Genomic DNA, 21,337 nt, shown 5'->3' on the forward strand with positions numbered 1-21,337 from the left:
ATAGCTTGTTACTTTAAGGTCAAACCTTTTTCTTGTGTAAATTGCATTTTCAGATGCTCTATAATCAAAGTCCTTCAGCAATCACTTGACATGTGGGTCAATACTCTTTTCTCATATCGTAGTCAAAGTCAAAACTCACAACATGGATTTGATGGATCTGACAGAAGGAAGAAAGAAAATCCAAACACAAATCTCAGATGATTTCCTGTGGTTTGGTAATAACAAACAATGAAATGAAAGATCTGCACACTACAAGGTACAATAAAGTCTATGTAATTCAAAGCGCAGACGTTTTGGGCAGAGCCCCTCTTCAGCATGTAAAAACAAACTATTGATGAACCACCCACAAGTGATCCCCATTTACGCACATACTGTACACATTCAGATTCCCCCCCCCCAGCACCCCATCCTCATCAACAATGAAACAGTTGAAATGGTTGACAGCTTCAAATACCTTGGACTCACACTAGACAACAAACTCACTTTCGACCAGCACACAAGGGACATTCAAAAAAGGAGCCATCAAAGACTGTCAGCAATCTGTAAACTCAAAGGACTATGTAACCCTAACCCTAAACAAAAGACCGAGATAAATCACTGCCATCATGTCCGTATTACCCGTCTGTATTATTCATCTGCATGTCATTCTGATATGTTTGTACTTTTTGTTTGTTTCTCTGTATGCGTGCTATGTCCATAACATAGCCTACGGTTTGTGACAAAGACGTTCCCCTTGGGGACAATAAAGTAAAAAGTCTAGTTTGACAGAACATGATACAACTGGTCCTGTATACAATGGATGGCTGCATGGGGAGTCAAAATATACCACAACAATCCACAAATAATTAGAGAGTCTACAGCCATGCTGGCAGCTCTGTGAGGCTGAACATAGGCACAGCGGTGCTTTGAGCTAAATATTAACATCAGCTTACAATCATGCTCACAATGACAATGCTAGCATGCTAATGTTGAGCAGGTATAAAGTTTACCATGTTCCCCATGTTGATTTACTCACCAGAGGGGGCGTTCTCACATTCCTGTAAGTTACATTTCTGGGTGCTTTCAGGGTGCAGCACATGGTCACATTGAGCTTGATTCACTTCTTTGTGTGTGTCAGACTTTGTGTTCACACATTTGATGAGTCGATGCTGCACGCCGCCACCGCAAGAAGCCGAGCACTACAGAGAAAGTTTAGGAAAATGTTAAAATGTATAACAGACAACATATTCTTTTAAGATTATTTTTTGGGATTTATCTGCCTTTAATTTGACAGGACAGCTAAGTGAGAAAGGGGAGCGAGAGGGGGAAGACATGCAAGAAATCGTGACAGGTTGGATTCGAACCCTGGACCTCTGCGTCGAGGTATAAACCTCTCAGTATATGTGCGCCTGCTCTACCCACTGACCCAACCTGGCCACCAGACAATATATTTTAATGGATTGGTTCTTGCTGCAAAAATAACTGTTGTGTCATGATTTACCATACAATGTAGTTTTAGTAAAAACAGTAAAAACAGGGCTACTCTTTTGACGAGTGGACGGGTTAGAAAGTCATCAGTTGTTGCTTATCTAAGTCTACTCACAGTTTTCTTCTCACAGTTTTCTTTATTGTCATTTATCCAATCAGCTATGCCACATATCTGTGGCTCTTCTAGACCCATCAAATAAATGTTCCGTTATTTCTTTCATCACTCCTGAATCCTTTGACCAGTCTTTGTTCATCTCCTTCGTCATCAGCAGCCTGCCCGTCAAATGTCAAGGATGTGACCTACAGTATTAAGTTCATCATGATGCTGTATCATTGTTTTTCAGTGTGCCACGAAATTCCTCCTGCTTCTTTTCTCTTCCTCGTTTTTTTCTTTTTCCCCACCCACATTCAGTTACCAGGACCTTAGAGGTCACATTCTATCTTCAAATAATAATGAAGAGGATGTTTAGAAAAACAAAAAATATTATATGAACATTATATGAAATATATATTGACATTATTGTGATGTATGATATCATTTAGTCATACATACGTGTGTGTGTGTGTGTGTGTGTGTGTGTGTGTGTGTGTGTGTGTGTGTACCTCTCCCCATGATCCAGTAAGCCACTGAGCACAAGGCTGGCTATTGCATGATTGGATGGTGCTGGGCTGAAGATCCCCATCGCATCGATCCTCCTCTGGACAGGTGACAATACGCTGCTGCTCCCCTCCCCCACACACCTCAGAGCACTGAATAGCACACGCACACGCGCACACACACACACACACACACACACACACACACACACACACACACACACACACAGCGCCTTGACTCAGTTGATTGCTGAGCTTGTGTAGTGGTGGAAACTGTACGCATTACGTTTCTATGGGTGTTATTTACTGTAGTCTGTGCACAATTAAAGGATCATACCAGTATGTATCTTACCATTGCACTGCAAATTGTGAATACTTTATATCACTACCATAGACAACAGGTTTCTTTTTTTAAAATGCATTTTCTGAACTTCCACAGAAGCCATTGTTGTTTTGTTTATTTCAGTACAACATAAAAACAAGTTGCAGAGACTTGACGCTTGTTTCAAATAGATAATCCATCAATTGTTACCATTTAGTCCTTATTTGTTACGTAATTATTGCATGGTTAAAAGCCTGCTTGTTGGTGAGTCAAAATACTTGTGAGAAGCTACAAAATCAAAGGCTGCTTAACAGCATCTGCAATACATCACCAAATTCATATTACACTTTTCATGACAACTACAGTATGTTTAACAGCTGACTGTCTGGGTTTACTTTTCCAACAACATAGCTTGTGAATGTAATGCTGCTCAGTTGCTCACGCTTAAATCTCAGAACCTCCCACCCGCCCACCCTGAAGGTATCAACCCACACCATTAATACTCAACAATAACATAATTAAAAAAAACAACGAAAATGCTTAAAGTGACTTGTTAACCACCTCAAACAACCTTCACGTCTTTGCAAGTAGATTTGTATTCTGCACTGAAATGAATAGAAGAAAAAAGGAAGAAATGCATTTAGAAATCTATTGAAATACACTGTACGGCATCATTTGCTTTGCTTTGTGCAGTAATATAACGGCAATAAACTGAAAATGAAATGTTCTGAAGGTTATCACTCCTGCCCCATTTAACTTAAAAATACACAGAGTTTTGAGTGGAATTGAGTCTCACAATGCCTCTCATTATTCGCTTCATCTTACTCACCTGTCCCCAGGAGGAGGTGTACCACTCGAGACATGGCTGAAGGTTACAGGTCATTTGGGTTTGTGGCCTGGAGAACATGGCGCGGCAGTGGAAAGGTCGCAGGGGCCTTTTATCCCGCAAGTCAAAACACTGGACCTCTCGTAATTTAATTCCGCCTTCACAATTCTTGGAGCACTGGTAGAAGACATGGCGTGATTGTTATTCAAACAGCACGGGCAGCTGGAGCTTGTAAGTATCCAGTAGTAATGAGTCTAAAAGGCAACTGGCTTTAATGGCTTTCATCACATATCCAAAAAGCTTCACTGATTTGAACAGTGATGGGTGGATATCTTCAAGACCAAACTTTGTCCTTTGACTTACTACATAAGATAATCTCTGACCTGAATGCCTAATAACTCTTACTTTATAACTAGAAAATCCTTTCTTGGAAAAATGTTATACTCAAAGCACTTCTCTCTATCTGACAACCTCATTTGTCCGGGACAGTTTATCTTATTTATGGTTCATCATTTTCAGTTATTTTCAATATTAATATATAATATGAGTCTACACCCATGCTAGGGCTTCTGTGAGGCTGTACATAGGCTCAGCAGTACTTTGAGCTAAATTAACATCAGATAATAACTCTAGCATGCTGATGGTTACCAGGTATGTTTACTTTGTTCACAATCTTAGTTTAGCCTGCTAGCATGCTAAAATGTGCTCATTAGCACTAAACACAAAGTACAGCTGAAGCTGATGGGGATGTCATCTTTGCAGGTATTTGGTCATAGACCAAAGTATTGGACAAAGTGAATTTTGACCTGATGGTGACACCCTATTTTATACAGTCTATGAGGAAATGCCACACTATTCAAAGTTTTTTTTCATTTCAAAGATTTATTTAAAGTTATTACAATTCATCCTGAGGAAACATGAATGTCGATCCCAAATTACTCAAAACTTCAAATGTCAATCATTAGATAAACTTCACTAAAGTGGGATCACTAAAGTCACTAGGATTTATCCTCTGTGGACCACGCTTGTCTGCCAAATTTAATAGCAATTCATTGACAGTTGTTGAGATATTTCAGTCTGGACGAACCAACCTTTCACCACGGCACTAGCGAATAAATTCAAAAATCATTGTCATGATAGGACTTTAAATATAACTTTTTGCATTTCATATACACAAAATCTAAAAAATATTCAGTGTAGAAATATTTAAAATACACCAGTAAAACAATGACCATATATATCATTGTTGGTACAGTAATATAACAAGAAGTCTCACCTTACTCCATTCCTCAACTTTCCATGTGGAGCAGGGGCGCAGATAACATCGCTGAGCTGGCGCAGGCCTCTTGGCCGGATCGCAGTCTGAATCAGAGCCAGTACTGCAGGCCAAAGTCCTCCAGATGGCACCCAGACCACAGCTGGTGGAGCACTGCCCACAAAAGTAGTAACACATGAGAACACTACCTACACTTTATGATTTCAGGATTGGATGCACAAACAGCTCCAGCATGCTCAAGAAACCTCACTCATAGCAATGCAAATCTGGTATTCTGAGATTTTTACATGCCTAAAATGCAAATAAATGCAAATTCTTTAAATGCTATGTACAGCACAACAGGAAGCAGAAGCAAACGCTAAATGGGCCATAAAAATGAATTACGTCAATTTACAGTAGCTGCATTAACTTTAGGTCAAATAGTGTCTCCAAAGAAACAAAATGTGGGGAGGGACCAAAACTAGACGATGTGTCTGCATAATAAAAGCAGACAGAGATAAAAAAAATAAATAAATAATATAAAAAAATATTAATGACACACAGCTGTGCTTCATCCCACAGTTTAAGTACAACACCAGATTATGTGGAACTCACAGCGCTCCAGTTGCCAGTGACCCAGTGGGTAGCGGTATTTTCTTGTGTGGAGGCTGAAGTTGGGGTAGATGTCGGCACTGGAAGTGGCCAAAGAATAGGATGTGTCGGCAAAATGGGCACAACAGGTGTTGCCGCTTCCATGTGCTGAACTGGTGTTGTGCGATGTTGAGTGGTTGTTGAGTTTGTTGGAAGCTGGTATGAAGAGCCAGGATCAGTGTTACTGCTGCTTCTCACCATCGGGGGAACAACTATTTCATTGTAGTCAAAATCAACTGAATCAGATGATGGGACCCGGGATGTGGAATCTGTTCCAGTTTTTTCAGTGAAGGCGGGTTTTGTCGGTATCTGTTTCACTGTGGCTGGCAGGGAATCAGCTGAAGAAGGCTGAGCGTCTCCCTCAAGGTTTGTAGGAGGTATGTTTTCTGTTCCAGGTAATGATGTGGAGTCATCTGAGGCCTCTTGGTTACCTGAGATTAGCAGAAAGGGAATGGGGAATGGAGTGGGTGTCTCAGAGGCAGGAAGTGAGGTTGTACTAAGGTCATGGTCTGTATCCCATGAATTGCTAGTTGCATATACTGTATAAAAATGAGTTGGAAATATTGTTGATTGACTGGTTGTTTGAGATATTACTGAAGCACTTTTGTCCAGTTGGACTTCAGTCTTAACCTGAGTTATAGTTTCCGGCGTGGTTTCAGGCCCCCACACATCCTCATCGTGTGCCTCTTTAAGTGTTTGTGAATGCTGAGTTGTAGACAATGGTGGTGAGCGAGTGGTAGACACAGGCAGAAGAAAATCCTCAGAAAGGAAGTCATCAAAGTTTTCAGAATTCATTTGTGTGGACTCCTTCGTTGCAGCATTTCCACTGTTCTTTATTTTGTCCAGATTTGTATTCTGTTGCTCTTCCGTTTTTAAAGTGTAGGCAGTGGCCTTTGAGATTGTAGAAATGATTAAAGTAGCTGAAGGAGCTCTGGTAGTTTCCATGTCAGCATTTTCTTTCACACTGCCGGTTGGCTTGGCCTCCTGTGAAGCATTGGATACGCGACTGTCCCCTGAATCTTTTCCATCACTCTCAAAGTCATCCGACAAGTCTTCATGGAAGTTGATAAAATTATAGTCGTAGTAAAAATCATCAACTTGAACACTGTTTTCCGAAGACTGATCGATATTTTCGATGTTATTGTGGTAGTGAAAATCTCCCTCGACAATGTTGTTACGGTTATTATTATTATTACTTTTTGGCTGGGCTCTGGTGGTGCTGTATTTGGGAGGAGGTTTGACTTCAGGTATGGAGTTAATTTCATTGAGCACTTCTTTGCTCGACCAGCCACTTCCAGACCAGTCAACACCCCCAAAATTATCCACCACTTGCGGACAGTCCTGGATGTAGCAGGTAGTGACAGCAAGGGGCTTCTTCTGTGGCTCACAGTCACTGCCTGTGTTTCTGGAGCAGGTTACATTACGGTGACGTACTCCGCTTCCACAAGTCAGCGAACACTGCACGGAGGAAAAGACACAACTTCAGATCAAGATTAGGTCAAATTTGTACTTTTAAAATGTACTGTATACAAAAGGTTTGGCTTGAGCATGTCAATCTAAATCCTAACAGCTGTGAAGGAAAAAGGCTGATCATCTTTAGTTAACCTAGACTATGGGACTCCTGGGGGTCACAACCAAAGTCATATAACCAGCACTGAAACAACAGTAGCAGCTCTGTGACGTTGTACAGCGAACGCTAATGTCAGCATGCTAACATGCTCACAATGACAATGCTAACATGGTATAATGTTAACCAAGTTCATCATCTTAGCTCAGCATATTACCATGTTCACATTTAACACTAATTAAATGATATAATTAGAACGAGTGGTGGGAAAAATAAGCTTTTAAAATAAGCTTTGTTCCACTCCTTTTTCAGACATAATATATTGTTTGTAACACTTTATAGATTTTTTTTTCTCCTTTTGGTGTGTTGCAACGCACTTATTGTATGTTTTTATATTTTATTTTATTGTCATTTTTTGTTTTAAATGAAAGAAAGAAAGAAAGAAAGAAGGCTAATGAAACAGAATGGTGTTAATGTGCCTGTAAATCATGCTCCAGGAAGCATCTTAAAGTTCAGTAATTTATTTCTAAATATTTCTAAAAAGGTTGTGTCAATTTGTGAAAAAAAGAGATTGATATGACAAAAAATACAAAGAAGGTGATCTCTGTGTAGTTGGGGTCCTGATCACAAACCTAAAGATCTGAGGCGCTACAATATGCAGGCTCTGAGCAAATCACTAATGTGGGTCTGTCTGCATTGGCAAGTCAAATCTTTAGCTTTAGCTAGAAGATAAGCGCATGAATGATTTTTGCCATAATTAGTTAATACATAATTCAACATATTTCTCAGAAAGACCTTTTCAGAAAATGTGAAAGTAGTTATAAGAATTTCTGGCGAAATGAAGAACAATTTGCATTTTGATTTCCGTTTCAAACAGAAAAATTGCCGACAAACCAGAACCTCATACTCAAACGGAGACTCACCTTTGACCAGCTGCCTGTGGTCCAGTCTGATGGGCAGGGGATGTGTGCATTGCAGGAGGATAGTGACTCAGGTTTGGGCATGTGTTCACATTCACTGGGCTGCAGGGCTTTCTGCTCCTCAGCACTTATTGCCTGGATGCAGAGCACTGACCTTTTAGTCAGACCCAAGCTCCCACAGCTTGCTGAGCATTTCTGCCACTCCCCGAACCACCATCTACACGCAGAGACACACAACATGCAAATGTTTCCAAGTTAATGGTACACTTGTGAAAGAAAATGACAATATTTTACAGCAGTTTAAATGTTGATGATTCCCAGATTCAGATGGCAGTGTTATAAAGGTTCAGTGTGATCAATAGTATAGACCCCAAGCACACAATGTCCACATAGTGTCTTCAAGGTGTAAATAGGGCTGCTGGTCAATAGCAATGTCTCAAGTTTTGCTCGATTTTAATAGTAAGATTTCTGCCTGTCAAAACTTTCCGTCCCCAACTCACAATTTTAGCTACTTCAACTACATTGTTAGAAGCAAAAAGCCAAAAAAAACAACCATAAGTACTATGCTTACTTTGTGAAAATGCAGGTTGTGTATGTTGGCGTTTTCTAAGCTCAAAGTTTTTAAGCTAAAAGTTTTTAATGTTAGTATCAAAAGTTATAATTAAATTTAATTATAAGGAAAACACTGCCGACTGGTTTGAAAGTGTAGTTAAAGTGATGAGCGAATGATAATTAGCTATAAAGTTCTTGGTTTTAATGCAAAACTGTGACTATAAGCCACTACACACACAGTTATATTAGGCAAACAAGCAAATCATTACCCATGAAATTGCTGATTTCTAACAGCAGGAATGCATCTGATTACTGCTGTGTTCTCTTATGACAGGCACAAAGCAATGTGTGCATGCATTGTTTCGAATTCTGCATGGTGTTGGCAGATTACATAAATATATTAAGAGTAATAGTCACAGGAAAAAACAGACTGCAGGGGAATTAGTTCCCCTTTCCACGTCATTTAGAAGCTGTGAACATAAAGATCGATCATTCTTAAAATAACTTTTTGTCACTGATTAATGTTGATGCCTGGCATCATCCAAAGAACTTTTAACAACACAAATATTGTCCTTTCACCATTAATTGTAATATCCACAGAAAGAGTGAACAATGGCTCAAGGTTGGTGCATTTTGGTGCACCTACAGCATCTGTAGCAAAGGAACTGGTTGCCATTTGAACAAAAACTGTTTTACTACTAATAGTACCACAAGTTAACGAGCCACGGTTTGGTGCAATAAAATATGTGCGATGAAAACTGTGTGAAGAGTGGTGTTTCTCAGCAAAGCAACCTGCAGCTGTTTGTAGCCAGCTATGTCACCTCTCCTGTCTTCCCTTATGTCATTACACATAATAACCATAATTTGTATTCAATTCTGGAAGACTTTGAAAAAAATGTTTGATGGGTGGAGATAACAAGTTTTATTATCCATAGAGCCCCCCTTGTCCTCAGGCGCTCCTTATTGATGTTCAGTACAAAATGCTCCTAGTAGCAGCTTATAAAAAAAACCACTTTCACACAACATGACTTGAGGATGCAAATAGTTTTGGAGCAGGTTTAGGTTCAGCTGGAAACATAACAGCTATTTCATGTTTTAGTGCAAAAATATTCACTGAGCAATGTGCAATTTAAGAGACTACAATCATCTAATCCTATTGAATCATATTATTATAGTTATTGCATGCTTCTGGCGGATATCTGCATTTTATTTAGTATTTTAAAAATCTCACCACAGTACATTTATGTTGCAATTTCCAGACAGAGGCTGCTAATTATCACTGAATACTAAACACCTCTTTAACTAATTTTTAGGTGCAGCTGTAGGATTTTTAATTTGTTCTGCAATCTGCAATAGCAAACCCCTTTCGGAGATTAAACTTTTACATTTTGAAAGGCTGTCTTAAGATATGGCACCTGGCCTTGCTTGTACAGGTACAAGTATCTGACATTTGGAGCAATTAAGGTGGTGCCCGGTGAGTTGTTAAACTGTTAATGTGAAGCACAAAGTGAAAGAAACAGCAAAGTATGTAATCTTTCTTATTAAAACAGCTATAACATGGACACTTTTTTTCCATTTTTAAGAATGCAACCATCATTCTTTGTACAATGTTCTGTTACAATTATTAAATCATGATTTCAATGGCATCTTTCCCAATGTTCAAAAACACTAAGCTGTGATTCCAGCAGCAACTGTGGGTTTGGTAGCGTGGATTATAGTATATGCTTCCATGCACACTACAAGGATAAGTATTTGCTCCTGCAAGGGTTGAAAAACAAGTGTCTATCTCTGAGTTTGTGTCAATAAATACTGCTTGTAAATAACGTCTGGAGGGTAAACTCACATAGCTGGACAGGGATCCTTGTGACAGCTGGTTTGGTTATCGTCAGGCCGGGTTAAAGGGTCACAGAAGTGCTCCTCCACTATCCCAGTTGTCTTTTCCACACAGTGAACAATCTGCCTTTGAACACCTGGGATACCAGTGAGAGGAGAGAGAAGCTTTTGTGACTAAGCCCACACATACAAAAACATAGATGACTTCCAGCATCATCTTTGTCAGAATAATAATAGCCTTGTACATAGTGGGCACTTGGCGGGCCACCAGTAGGTGATCAAAAAGCTGTAGGAGCCAAACAGAAATAACACTACTGAATACAGAACAAAGCATTTTTTTATTCTGTAAAACCCAGGACCCACACAACTGGAACACATAAATATGAAACCAGCACTAAAAAGAACACTGCCAGTGGTAAAATGTAGTAATTGTAGTAGTGTTTTGCCATTGAGAACGAGCTAGCATGCTACGGTTAGCCACCTCGTCTCGGCTACTGACGTAGAAAGCCCTGCCGATTTTGAACAGCTCACCCGGAGACTGAAGGCAGGACACATTCAGAAACCCGTATCTCACTCAAAACAGAATGGATAGGTTTTTTTCCAAGTTTGTATGCGTGTGGAAGCACCAGAGACACAAAATAACACCCCAAATCCCAGAAAAAGTGATTTTTTCATAATATGGGCACTTTAAAACAAGCACAACATAACAAAACAATCTTCTTCCTTCCTGTTCTAAAAAAATTCCATCCTAAGTCAAAGTAGTTGGACAGAAATACATTTCAATATCTACCACAATGAAAAATGTCACATCCATGTTTCAGACAGCATTACACAAAGCAGAGCATGAAATGACTTGTCTTCTAAAGCTGTGACAGATCCATCTTCTCCTGTGATACCTTTCTCAATCTTAGTATTTCCACCCTGTCAGAGCAGGAGGCACCTCTCACCTCTGCTCACACCTAATTTTACACCTTTAAAGGTGCCTCTTAAAGGAAGCCAGAAAGCCAGATGGAGAAAGAAAGAAAACAAAAGAAATAAGGCAGGAAAAAAGGCAGGGAAACACTCTAAGCCATGTTGAGGAGTGGCCTATTTGTCTAAATTCAACAGCCACTTGAACAAATAATATTCTGTGATCTCACACTGTTTCTCTAGAGATGAAGCTAGATGCAGAGATGGTCTTGCTTGTGTCCACATAGTCTGGATCATAGCCATAGGTCTTGGCCAACAGCCATCTTCCCATTTTCCTCTGTGTTAACTCTGATGTTTACATTTAAAAACTTTGACCGGTCAGGTTAGAAGAGTCAGGAGATTGGTTAGTTGATTTCCTCATCCTGATAAGCGACTCATAGTCATGAGATAGCCGCAGAGATGGTCTTGCTAGCTTGAGCTCATCTTCTACACCTTTCCCTTGTGTTCCACTCTGATGTAAGTCTATATCCACGACGTTCCACTTCTGGGATTGCGCTGGTGCTGCCGGAAATTCAACCGGATGTCGCGCTTTTCGGCCGGATGTCTGTTAATTTCTTCTTATGTGTTGGCACTTTAAACTCCGGTTGATTTATGAGGACTATGATTAACTGCTCCTCAGATATCTGCAGGGTAAATCCAAACTGCTAGCTAGACTATCTGTCCAATCTGAGTTTTCTGTTGCACAACTAGAACAACCTTTGAACGTACATGTTCCACCAAAACAAGTTCCTTCCTGAAGCTATTTTGCAGTGCCACCATGGCTCCGCTGGGCGCTTAGCACCGCCCAAGATGATTGTCATTGGTTTAAAGAAATGCCAATAAACCAGATCACGTTTTTCTCCCATCCCAGATTGCTGTACGGACTAGCCAGACCATCCTCCGCAGTAGTGTGGAGGAAGGTCTGGCAATGCGAGACTACTCTGATGTTAACATTTGAAAACTTGAGCCAGCAGGCTAGCGAGCCCAGGCTAGCAGAGTCAGCAGGAACCTAGCAGAGTCGGCACGGGACTGACAAGCTGATTTCCAGATCCTGATGAGGGACTCATAACCACATGCCATCACCGGCCAACGTCAAACACATAAAGCACAACTAATATTTGTAAAATAGACAATTCAGTGTAAATTCGGCAGAGCTGATGGAGAGGCGACTGGGAAGGTTCGTGCCTTCTTATTGGAAGGTAAGCTGACCATTTCTTGTACTGTGGCTATTCACAAGTCTAAAAGCTTCTGGAATAAAACCAAACTAACTTCTCAGTGTTTGACATAAAGACGATCTAAAACACATTCCTGCTGGCAGCAGCTTAAAGTAGTCATACAGGACGTGTGGGTCCACTTTTTAACATAGAAAACTAATCATCAGATGTTCAGTAATCTCATTTTGATTAAAGTCCTTTCTTGTTGCACCCCTCATGTGAGCTGCTCGTAAGCCAAATGAATGTCAAGGCACACTTACTGCTTGTGTTTATATTTCAAAAAGTTTATTAATCAATATATAAACTCAGGACACACTTGGAATACAGTCAAAGTCTGTTCTTTAAGTCTGTTTCTGAAGACTCTGGGACATGCATTCAGAACTAGGAGCAAAAGATTTACCAGCTTCTCTCTCTCTCTCTCTCTCTCTCTTAGGGCGCGTTCACACCTGCCTTGTTTAGTTTGTTTGAATCACACTAGAGTTGGTTTTCCTCCTTGGTGCGGTTTGTTTGGGCAGGTGTGAATGCAGCAATCGCACTCGGGTGCGCACCAAACAAGCGTACCAATACCTCCTTATTGAGGTGGTCATGGTAATGACGCATTTTTGTACGCTTGGATTTTTTCAGGTGTGAAACGAAACCGAACCAAGGGGAAATCGCTCCAAGTTTACAAACTCATCAACTGATTCGGACCAAAGCAAACAAACTATAGGTTAGTCTACCTACCAAATTAGCAATGACAAAACCTTAGGTTGTTTCTCTTACCTGTCCCACAGGTAACACTGCATTCAGTCCATGAACCATATTTCCAGATGAAAACTGACACAGGCATGTCGCTGTCCTCTGAGACATTTCGACTAATTGTGTACTCGTACCGCACTCCTGGATTGGTCTCCTGAAAGAGAAGCTGTAACACACAAGACAATATCAAATAAACAAAATAGCAAAAACTAATTTTGGGCTATATACAGAAAACTTCCAGCCTTTCATCACTAAACTAAAAACTAATTATCTCTTTTGCATATTTCCTGTTTGTGTTTTCACCACATCTGAAAGACCATGAAGAGAAGATCAAAAAGCGAAAGCTTCATTTAAAGAGCCCCTATTTAAATATGGGATTTTTCCCGTATTTTAGTGTGTTATGTAGTTTTTTGTTTATTTAAAAGATGTATAAAGTACCAAAAAAACACACATTTCACTCCTAATGGAGCTTTCTATCCCACAGATAGCACTCTTCTCAACTGCTTGAAAACAGCTTGCCACATTCCTGTTTGAAATTCCTCAATTAATGATGTCATTGATTGAGAATGCCAGCCCAGTTTTTCAAATATGCTGCCCATAGGTGCTGCCTGAGCAAGCACAGCCCGCCCAGTGGCTTGTTTGAATTTGGTTGACCATTCACAACAGAATGGGCCAGCTGACCAATCAGAGCAGACTGGGCTTTTCAGGTAGGCGGGCCAAGAGCTCACAGTGTTTCAGGTGGAGACGCTGCAGTGAAGGGCAGTATGAGAAATGTATGTGTTTTGAACATCAAAGCATGTAAACCTGTTCTAGTAAAAAAAATTAGTACAAAAATGACGCTGAAAAGGAGCATGATAGGGGCTCTTTAAGACCTTGACTTGCATGCAACAGGACAACACATAGTCCTGCAATTCTTGAAAGGATGTTGGGAAGGTGACATGCTGATGTAGAAAGTTGGAGTCTCCTGTAGCCTTCCAGTAGCCCCCTGTTTTTCTGTCTTACTAGGCAGTACGTCTTTTACATAGCTGTAGATAATAAAGATAGATAGAAAGAAGTACATAAATAATAATAAGAAGAAGAAGACATGCACTACTTTATCGATTCAATTTCTTTTGTTATTTTACATATTAAAAACATAGGCCCAAAATACACACACATGCATAGCATGAACAATACATAAATGAATGTGTGTTGTTGAGGGGCAGACGTCCCAGAGCAATTAGGGGTTCGGTGCCTTGCTCAAGGGCACCTCGGCATTGCTCAGGAGGCGAACTGGCACCTTTCCACTTGACCCGGCCGCCCTCCAGTTCCCAGGCCAAGTCCACACGGACTGAGCTACTACCGCCCCTTAATACTACTTAATGAGCTACTTAATAGTAACTACTCATGCTACAGTCGGAATCAATGCAGTCTTGAGGCTTGTGTTTGACAAGTAAGCAATGTTCAGCAATGCAAACCCCACACGGACAGCTCCTGGGATATCAGAAAATACTTTTTACGTTTTTGTAATTGAAATGCAAGTAAACATCGCAAAGCAGTTCCTGCATTCCTGGAAAAGTTCAAGCAATCTTGCTGTGTTATGTCAGCAACACAGTATACATCAACATACATAAGCTTTTGTCCTGTTGTTTCTCCATTTAATGTTCATGTGAATAAATGCATTTATGTCACAATTATGTCACAGTTTGAGATACTTTATGTTAATTTACTAAATACTTAAGTTCACTTTTCTGAACTGTGTTGCCACCACATGTGCTATGCTGACAGAAATTCACCTTGATTTCTTGAAGGCAGTTTTCAGTATTGATTGTGGGACAAGATACACTCAAAACATTAAGTTAAGCTGTTACAGTAATCCGACCTGAATCCACAGTGGTTCCATGGTGGGCCCAGGAGACGTCAGGTTCTCCAGGTGTCCTGTCCTCTCGTAGGTGAATACTGTCCCGGCTGCCTTGTACTCTCCATTCCACTGGATCGTCCAGCCACCATTCAGAAAATACTTGTTGGGGTTGTCACTTCGCAGCGCCAAGAAATTCCCAGCTTCCGCCATTTCCTCAATACGGATGTTCCAGGCTCTCTCTGGGATCAGTCCAATGTCTACATAGCCTAAAGGATATTACATTTTTTTTTTACAGAGGAGACAACCTTGGAGAGCTTTAGGCTTTTACAAAAAGGAAAAGGGGAGTGAGTGAGTTTGTTTTAAATTGTCATCAATGTCAAAATATCTTCCACAAAGAGATCTATTGCTAAACCACAATTATTAAGAAACATACCAAGTCCTTCAGTCTCCTCAAAGGTTCTCCTCACAGTTGTACAGGTGGAGCCGTTACCATGACAAACCCCACAGCGATCCTCTACAGCAGTGGAGTCGATCACATAGTCACAGCCTAAATTCTGCAACACAAAACAAACTTCACAATGCATTCTAGAATATGATTTACAGTGATTACACAACAAAAGCAAAACTACACAACAGGCATTATGCTGCAATTTAGGGACTCAATATCTCTTTAGATCAAATCCAAATTTTCTGATCCATCATCCACATAGACACTTGATAAGCAAGATCTGTTCATGCGTACATCACTTTATAACGCCACAAAAACAGCACAGAACACAACCCTGCCTTACCTTACTGCACCTCATGTGCCCTTGATTTGTTCAGATAAGGCAGGTGATGCAAGTGAAGATCCTAGTAATCCTTAATATTGTTCTGTGCTGTTTTATTATTAATGTCAACCCACACTGTGCTGCTGCTGCTCACACCTTGTGCAGTTAAAGGCACAATATGTAATCCAAATAAACAAAAGGCTAGTCCCACAAGACCATAATTCAACACATAGGATGGGAACATGCGGCACTCTCAAAATGATTGACAGAACTAGGACGAGAGAACAACTAAAACTACATTATTTTTGTTTTCTTAAACATTTTTTAAGTAGGCCTATATTTTTAAGGACGATTAATAGCATGCTGCAGGAATGAGTCCTAAAACCTGGAATTGAGTAAGCATTTTTGCACTTCCGGTTCCTTTGTCTCTAAGTTAATAGGTTTTTTGAATAGGTTTTTGGTTAGATGCCTGAAATAACGTTTGCGGTTAACACAAGCTTAAGAGATTTTCAAATTCTACAACATAAAATCATCGGTCACACTCCACATGTAAATTTCTAAGCTTGTAATTGTATTCAAAAAGACTTTGTTGCTAACAAGTGGCTAAATGACACTACTAACATCATCATGCCGGACACACAAAACCAGTTGGAAGCCAGCGGAAGCTAATAGTGGTGACGGAGTCAGGCGATCGTGGTTTAGTTTTTTTATAGCCTACAGTTAGCTTTTTACTTCGGTGATTGCATTTACACTTCAAAAACATAAAAGTGGTTTGTTTGCGAAGATTGTCTTGCTGAAGAAAAGTGTAAGTATCATAAACTTTTTTTGCTTATTTTCTGCAATAATCCAAAAGCCAATTAAATAATCTCATTGGCTTTTTATTAAGGGAACTAGGGGGAACTTCCCTGCGTCATCCCTGCAACATTCTATTGAGAAATACTGATTTGGCCTTTAATGTTACGGCGGCTCTTCAAAACAGAAAATGGTTTCCAGGTAAATGGGAAAACATGTGGCTTCCTGACAAAAATGTCACAAAATGTCACAAAATCAGAGCCACAGAGTCTTTGATTGCTGTCCACTCAGTATCCAAACAATGTCTGTATCAGTGACTGGCATTTTGGCCCAGGGTGAAAAGCAAGAGCAGAGAGATAACAGCCACAGCGTTTTTTCTATCAACAAGCTCATTTTCACGCAAAATGTCAAATGTACAACACTGGCCTGCAGAGAAAACAAAGTAAGGGTCAACTAAATATACTGCATGACAACTAACTAACACTAACAAACCAACAGAGCAGCAATGCATGGAAATGAATGAGAAAAACAAGAATGGAATTATTAATGAATGTTGTTTTGAAATCGAGAGAGGAAACAGATTAAACACTGAAGAAGAGACAATAAAACATATTTGTTAGAGGATATGTGGCATAGTAGGTACTGTGTTGATACCTTACAAATGCCATTGACACACATATCTCTGCTTTTGTTGCCTTCGTAGCATGGTGTCCCATCAGTGACGGCGTCCTGCATCTTATCAGAAAAATGTTCATTCAGTGGACGGCAGTGCAGTTCACAAGGGCTGACTGAAAGAGGTTTAGGAAAGACACAAAGTTATGATGAATACTGTAACAACCAAAGGTGCTTCTCTTTTGAGTTTGCCTAAACACCATCACAGCCTGAACTAAATTTAATCTGCTGACCTCTGTTGACGACTGCTTCCCACTTGTAGAACTTTCCCTTGTATGGTTTGTTGTTGAATTGACTACACTGGGTATCTCTGAATGTGGGCAGGTCATGAAGACACGGTGTGGTGTTGCAGATCTTGTACCTCCGTCTCTCTCCCAAACAGTACTTCCCTCTGTGCTTAGGACTGTGAGATAATCAAAGATGTTATTTCAGTGCCACTTTTGGACTTCAATGTTCAAAACTTTGTGATACGGTGGAAAAAGGTGGAGTAAAGAGGAAACCCTTTAGAAGCTTTAGATATGTATTTTAATTTTGCGCATAAAAACCTTTGGTTTTTTTTTGCAAACACACACACACACACACACACACACAAATTAACAAGACAACAAACAACTGGACAACAACAGAACACAGTTAAAAACAGTTACATTCAAGAGTTTGCAATCATGGTTTTAAATTGACCTACTGTGTAGGTACACGTGTGTTATGTCTTAATGTGTGTTGTAAAATGTTCTATGTTTGTGCAGCACAAAAACTACTTTTTCTCACTTTTCTTTTGTTTTTTTCTCACTTATATCATTTTGCTTATCGTTTGCCTGCGAGTACCACCTGCTTTGAATGTTATCAGCCGATTAAATGCATTATCAGTTGTTTATCACTACCATAGTAAGGCCGAACTGTACCTCCGAGTTGGCTCAGTAGGCCATTAACATCTATTGGTAAGCTTTTTCACCTACTGTATCTGCGTCAATATTAGAGAGTCAGAGCAAAAGCTTGACCGCAGCGCTGTAGTAGTATGAAGAGACGTAGTATGAAGAGCGACAATGGTAGGGAGCACATGGGAGGAGTTAGCATTCAGGGCTTTCTGCCAGAAAGGGTCTTAAAGTGTTTTAACCCAAACCAGAATCATTCCCTAAAACTAACCAAGTAACATTAGTTTTGTTCAAATTCACAAAGGGACTCCCAGAGAGTTAAAAAGTTCTGCTGTGGGTCCTGATGAGTGACAATTACCATGTAAATGGATGATGCTGCCTTCTGAACCTACTAGTAGGTGTAGCAGTCCCCTTTCAACCCATATCTATGAGACGGATACCCACTAATAACACCCATTCTATGGAGTGATAACATTTAAACAGGTGCACCCTGCAGATTACATAATAGCTACTGTCTCTCACCAGACAAAGACATTTCAAATGTGTGAATTAAGTTACTGCCCGATGCTCCTTTCATTATCCAAATGCCAATCATTACCTGTCCATGTATTGCGCAAAATGGCTTATCTCTCCATGTTCATACAAAGAGACTACATTACACATTACAGATGGAAAATGTACCTTCTAAGTAAAGTTAAAAGCCTTTTACCCATGGCTCTACAACTGAGATGTCATGTTATGTTTAGCGGATATTAAAGGGGTTTTATTAGCTCATAATTAAGCCTTATTTTTCCCAGACAAAGGATTACAATATTCATTTAATTGTAAAACAACAAAAAAAAATAACATTTTAAAGTATTTTTGGCTGAAAAGTAAAACTTACACTGGGTTATCACAGTCTCTTTGGGCGCTCTGGACTCCAGCCCCACACGTCCTCGAACAGCCTGACCACTCGCTCCACGATGCCCAGCCACCATTTACACTCTCTGGCTGGTATCCAGCTGCCACACACTCTCCACTGAGACACCACTTGTAAAAACAAAACCAGCAAAGTTTACATCATTAGATAAATGAACACATAATGTAAGCCTCTTGTTCTTATGCAATGAATGTAGCATTGTCGTTATAGCTGAGACCCATCCACTTTAAGGTTTGCATGCACTATGCTGTCTGAAATACAGACAGAACCGTTTGTACTCTATTCTGACACATTACATATCTCTAAATATCACTACATGTTTATTTTGTCTTTGCACTTTTTATGCGAGCTGAGAAGATATTGTTTAGGTTTTATAAGGTTCATTTTATTGTCTTTCTTTTTTGAACAAAAAGCAATTTTAATCGCACTAATGTAGTCAGTACTTTTTAAAACCAGCTGGGTTTCCTGCAGTGTTCTGTAGTGGAGGTGGGCCATCTCACTTTAAACAAAATCCACCTCTGTTAACATCATAAAAATGACTTAATACAGTATGAAATGAAACATTAATTAATTAATTAATTTTAACCTGTCATTGATTAAATGAATCACGAGACGTAAGGTCGGGATACGGGTGACCTACTGTAGAACCTCCAATAAACAATTTCCTACGGAAAAACCAGAATAGCTTTAAAGCAACATTACTTAGCTTAAATGCATGTCAATTTAGTTTATGGTGTTTCAGTAGTCGCATATTTCATTCTGCCTAACTGCTGCCATGAAGCATCTAATTCAAGTTCAAGTTCTTTACTGCCAGATGCACAACGATACCGGTAAAAACCTCCAACAACGCCCATTCACATAGTCAACAATAAATACTACAAACAGGAAAGACTCATGAACTATTGTCAACAATAAAGCATTCTCATCATAATGCCCATTTCTCATTCCTTTCATGCTCATGAAATGAAAAACTCACCTTGTCCTCCCCACAACTGGTCCCATCCACAGCCCCATCCAGCTTTGAGTGGCAGGTTGTTCCCACAGTGCACCATAGAGTGCTGCACACATTCTAGGAAAGCAGAGAGCGATTATTGACTTACTACCACAACGTGTTGCATTTTAAACATGCTGCTGTTTACTATTCATTTATTTTATTGTACACAAGCAGATATTCAGTATGAAAGCAATCAATGCCCTTTTCCCATTTGAATATAAATGGGCATTTATTAAATGTAGTTTATAGATCTACACTATACAGGTTTGTCTCATTTTTTTGTCTGTCAATACAGGCTTTTGCCCAATGGTTTACTTACACAATTTGTCTGACTAAATTGCCTGCATTCAGCAGTTCCACTGGAGTTCAGGTACAGGTACAACAAGATGTCTTTAATATTGATGGATGAAGCATACCCTCACTCGCTAAGCCTGTTTGTTCTTGCCCTGTGTGATAAGACGTGTCATCTCTTCAAATACAGCATATCAGATAAAGATTAGAGACAGGAGCTATGCAGCAAGAGGCCCATCTCCCAGAAAACCATCGCTGTCTGTATGATATTCTTTGTGAAATGAAAGCTTTAGACAGTATGCACTGAATTCTTAGCATTCATCCTGGTATCCAGTAGCTCTTAGTGTTGTGCATCATGTTCTACAGTACAGCAGTAATGATTTTTAAAAACTTTTCTGTGTAAAATGCACACTCAAATTTACACTTTACAGCAGCAGTTCAACATTCGAGAAATTTGCTTTCTCACTGAGAGTTACATGAGAAGATCAATACCACTCTCAGATATGAGAGTGGTATCAATCTTCTCATCTAACTCTTGTCTAAAAAGTGAATAACCGTATTTCACTACGTTAAATAGAACGGTCACATGATTACGGTCACACGACTAAACCGCTACCGTGCAGCAGTAAATACAACGGTCATATGTATCAAAGGAATCTTTGGAAATGGACCTATATAATGTTGTTTAGGTATGAGGATGTGTTGGCTGTCTAATTGGTGATGTTTTCCTTATTAGATTGTGTTTTGTCTGTTTGCATGTGCTTTCTTTGGTTGCAGTGCGTCAAGCTCTCAGTGCCACCGTGAAAAGCAACATCAGCTCATTGAGAATGTAAAAGGAACCTTTTCAGCCAACAGTCTGGCTTGTATTTGCAACAATAATTAATCAAAAGACCAATAAAAAGCTGTTTCCAAAAGTGGTTAAAATCTGTGTGTGTAAAAACTAACAACAAAAGGTCAAATGAAATGTTTATAAAGGAGTTCCTTGGCTGATCACTGCAATTGCCGGAGTTTCTGTTGCTCGACATTTATGATGAATGTGTTTGCATGTGGCTTTAATCATCATACTGCAGATTAGGATGATTTTTGAGATTTAAGCATTTGAACGTTCAGAATGCAATAACCAACAGTGATCTGTGAGAAATATTTAGCTTCCTTTCCAATTAATAATCTCCAACTTATGTCTGCGACTGAAAACAAAGATAAAAGCTGGGCAAGGCATACAGTATTGATTCTCAATGTAGAGAATACACTTCCAAAAAGAATTGGAAATGTCTCAGTGACTGGTCATTACACTCCA

General features: G+C 39.7%; 1 protein-coding gene across 1 annotated transcript in view; it reads right to left on the minus strand.

The window, feature by feature from the left end:
- Window positions 1-21,337, minus strand: part of LOC116043430 (A disintegrin and metalloproteinase with thrombospondin motifs 7) — a 78,671-nt gene that overhangs the window by 14,250 nt on the left and 43,084 nt on the right. The window contains exons 10-23 of the mRNA XM_031290083.1: window positions 19,732-19,824; window positions 18,720-18,865; window positions 17,198-17,367; window positions 16,947-17,080; window positions 15,164-15,284; window positions 14,752-14,996; window positions 12,915-13,056; window positions 10,001-10,127; window positions 7,609-7,822; window positions 5,083-6,576; window positions 4,489-4,641; window positions 3,216-3,389; window positions 2,071-2,217; window positions 1,016-1,178 (exon numbers count right to left, since the gene is read on the minus strand). Coding sequence (XP_031145943.1) covers window positions 1,016-1,178; window positions 2,071-2,217; window positions 3,216-3,389; window positions 4,489-4,641; window positions 5,083-6,576; window positions 7,609-7,822; window positions 10,001-10,127; window positions 12,915-13,056; window positions 14,752-14,996; window positions 15,164-15,284; window positions 16,947-17,080; window positions 17,198-17,367; window positions 18,720-18,865; window positions 19,732-19,824 — 3,523 coding nt within the window. The remainder of the gene's footprint in view (window positions 1-1,015; window positions 1,179-2,070; window positions 2,218-3,215; window positions 3,390-4,488; window positions 4,642-5,082; window positions 6,577-7,608; window positions 7,823-10,000; window positions 10,128-12,914; window positions 13,057-14,751; window positions 14,997-15,163; window positions 15,285-16,946; window positions 17,081-17,197; window positions 17,368-18,719; window positions 18,866-19,731; window positions 19,825-21,337) is intronic.

The sequence above is a fragment of the Sander lucioperca genome, chromosome 3, assembly GCF_008315115.2.
Source record: "Sander lucioperca isolate FBNREF2018 chromosome 3, SLUC_FBN_1.2, whole genome shotgun sequence".
Lineage (NCBI taxonomy): Eukaryota > Metazoa > Chordata > Actinopteri > Perciformes > Percidae > Sander > Sander lucioperca.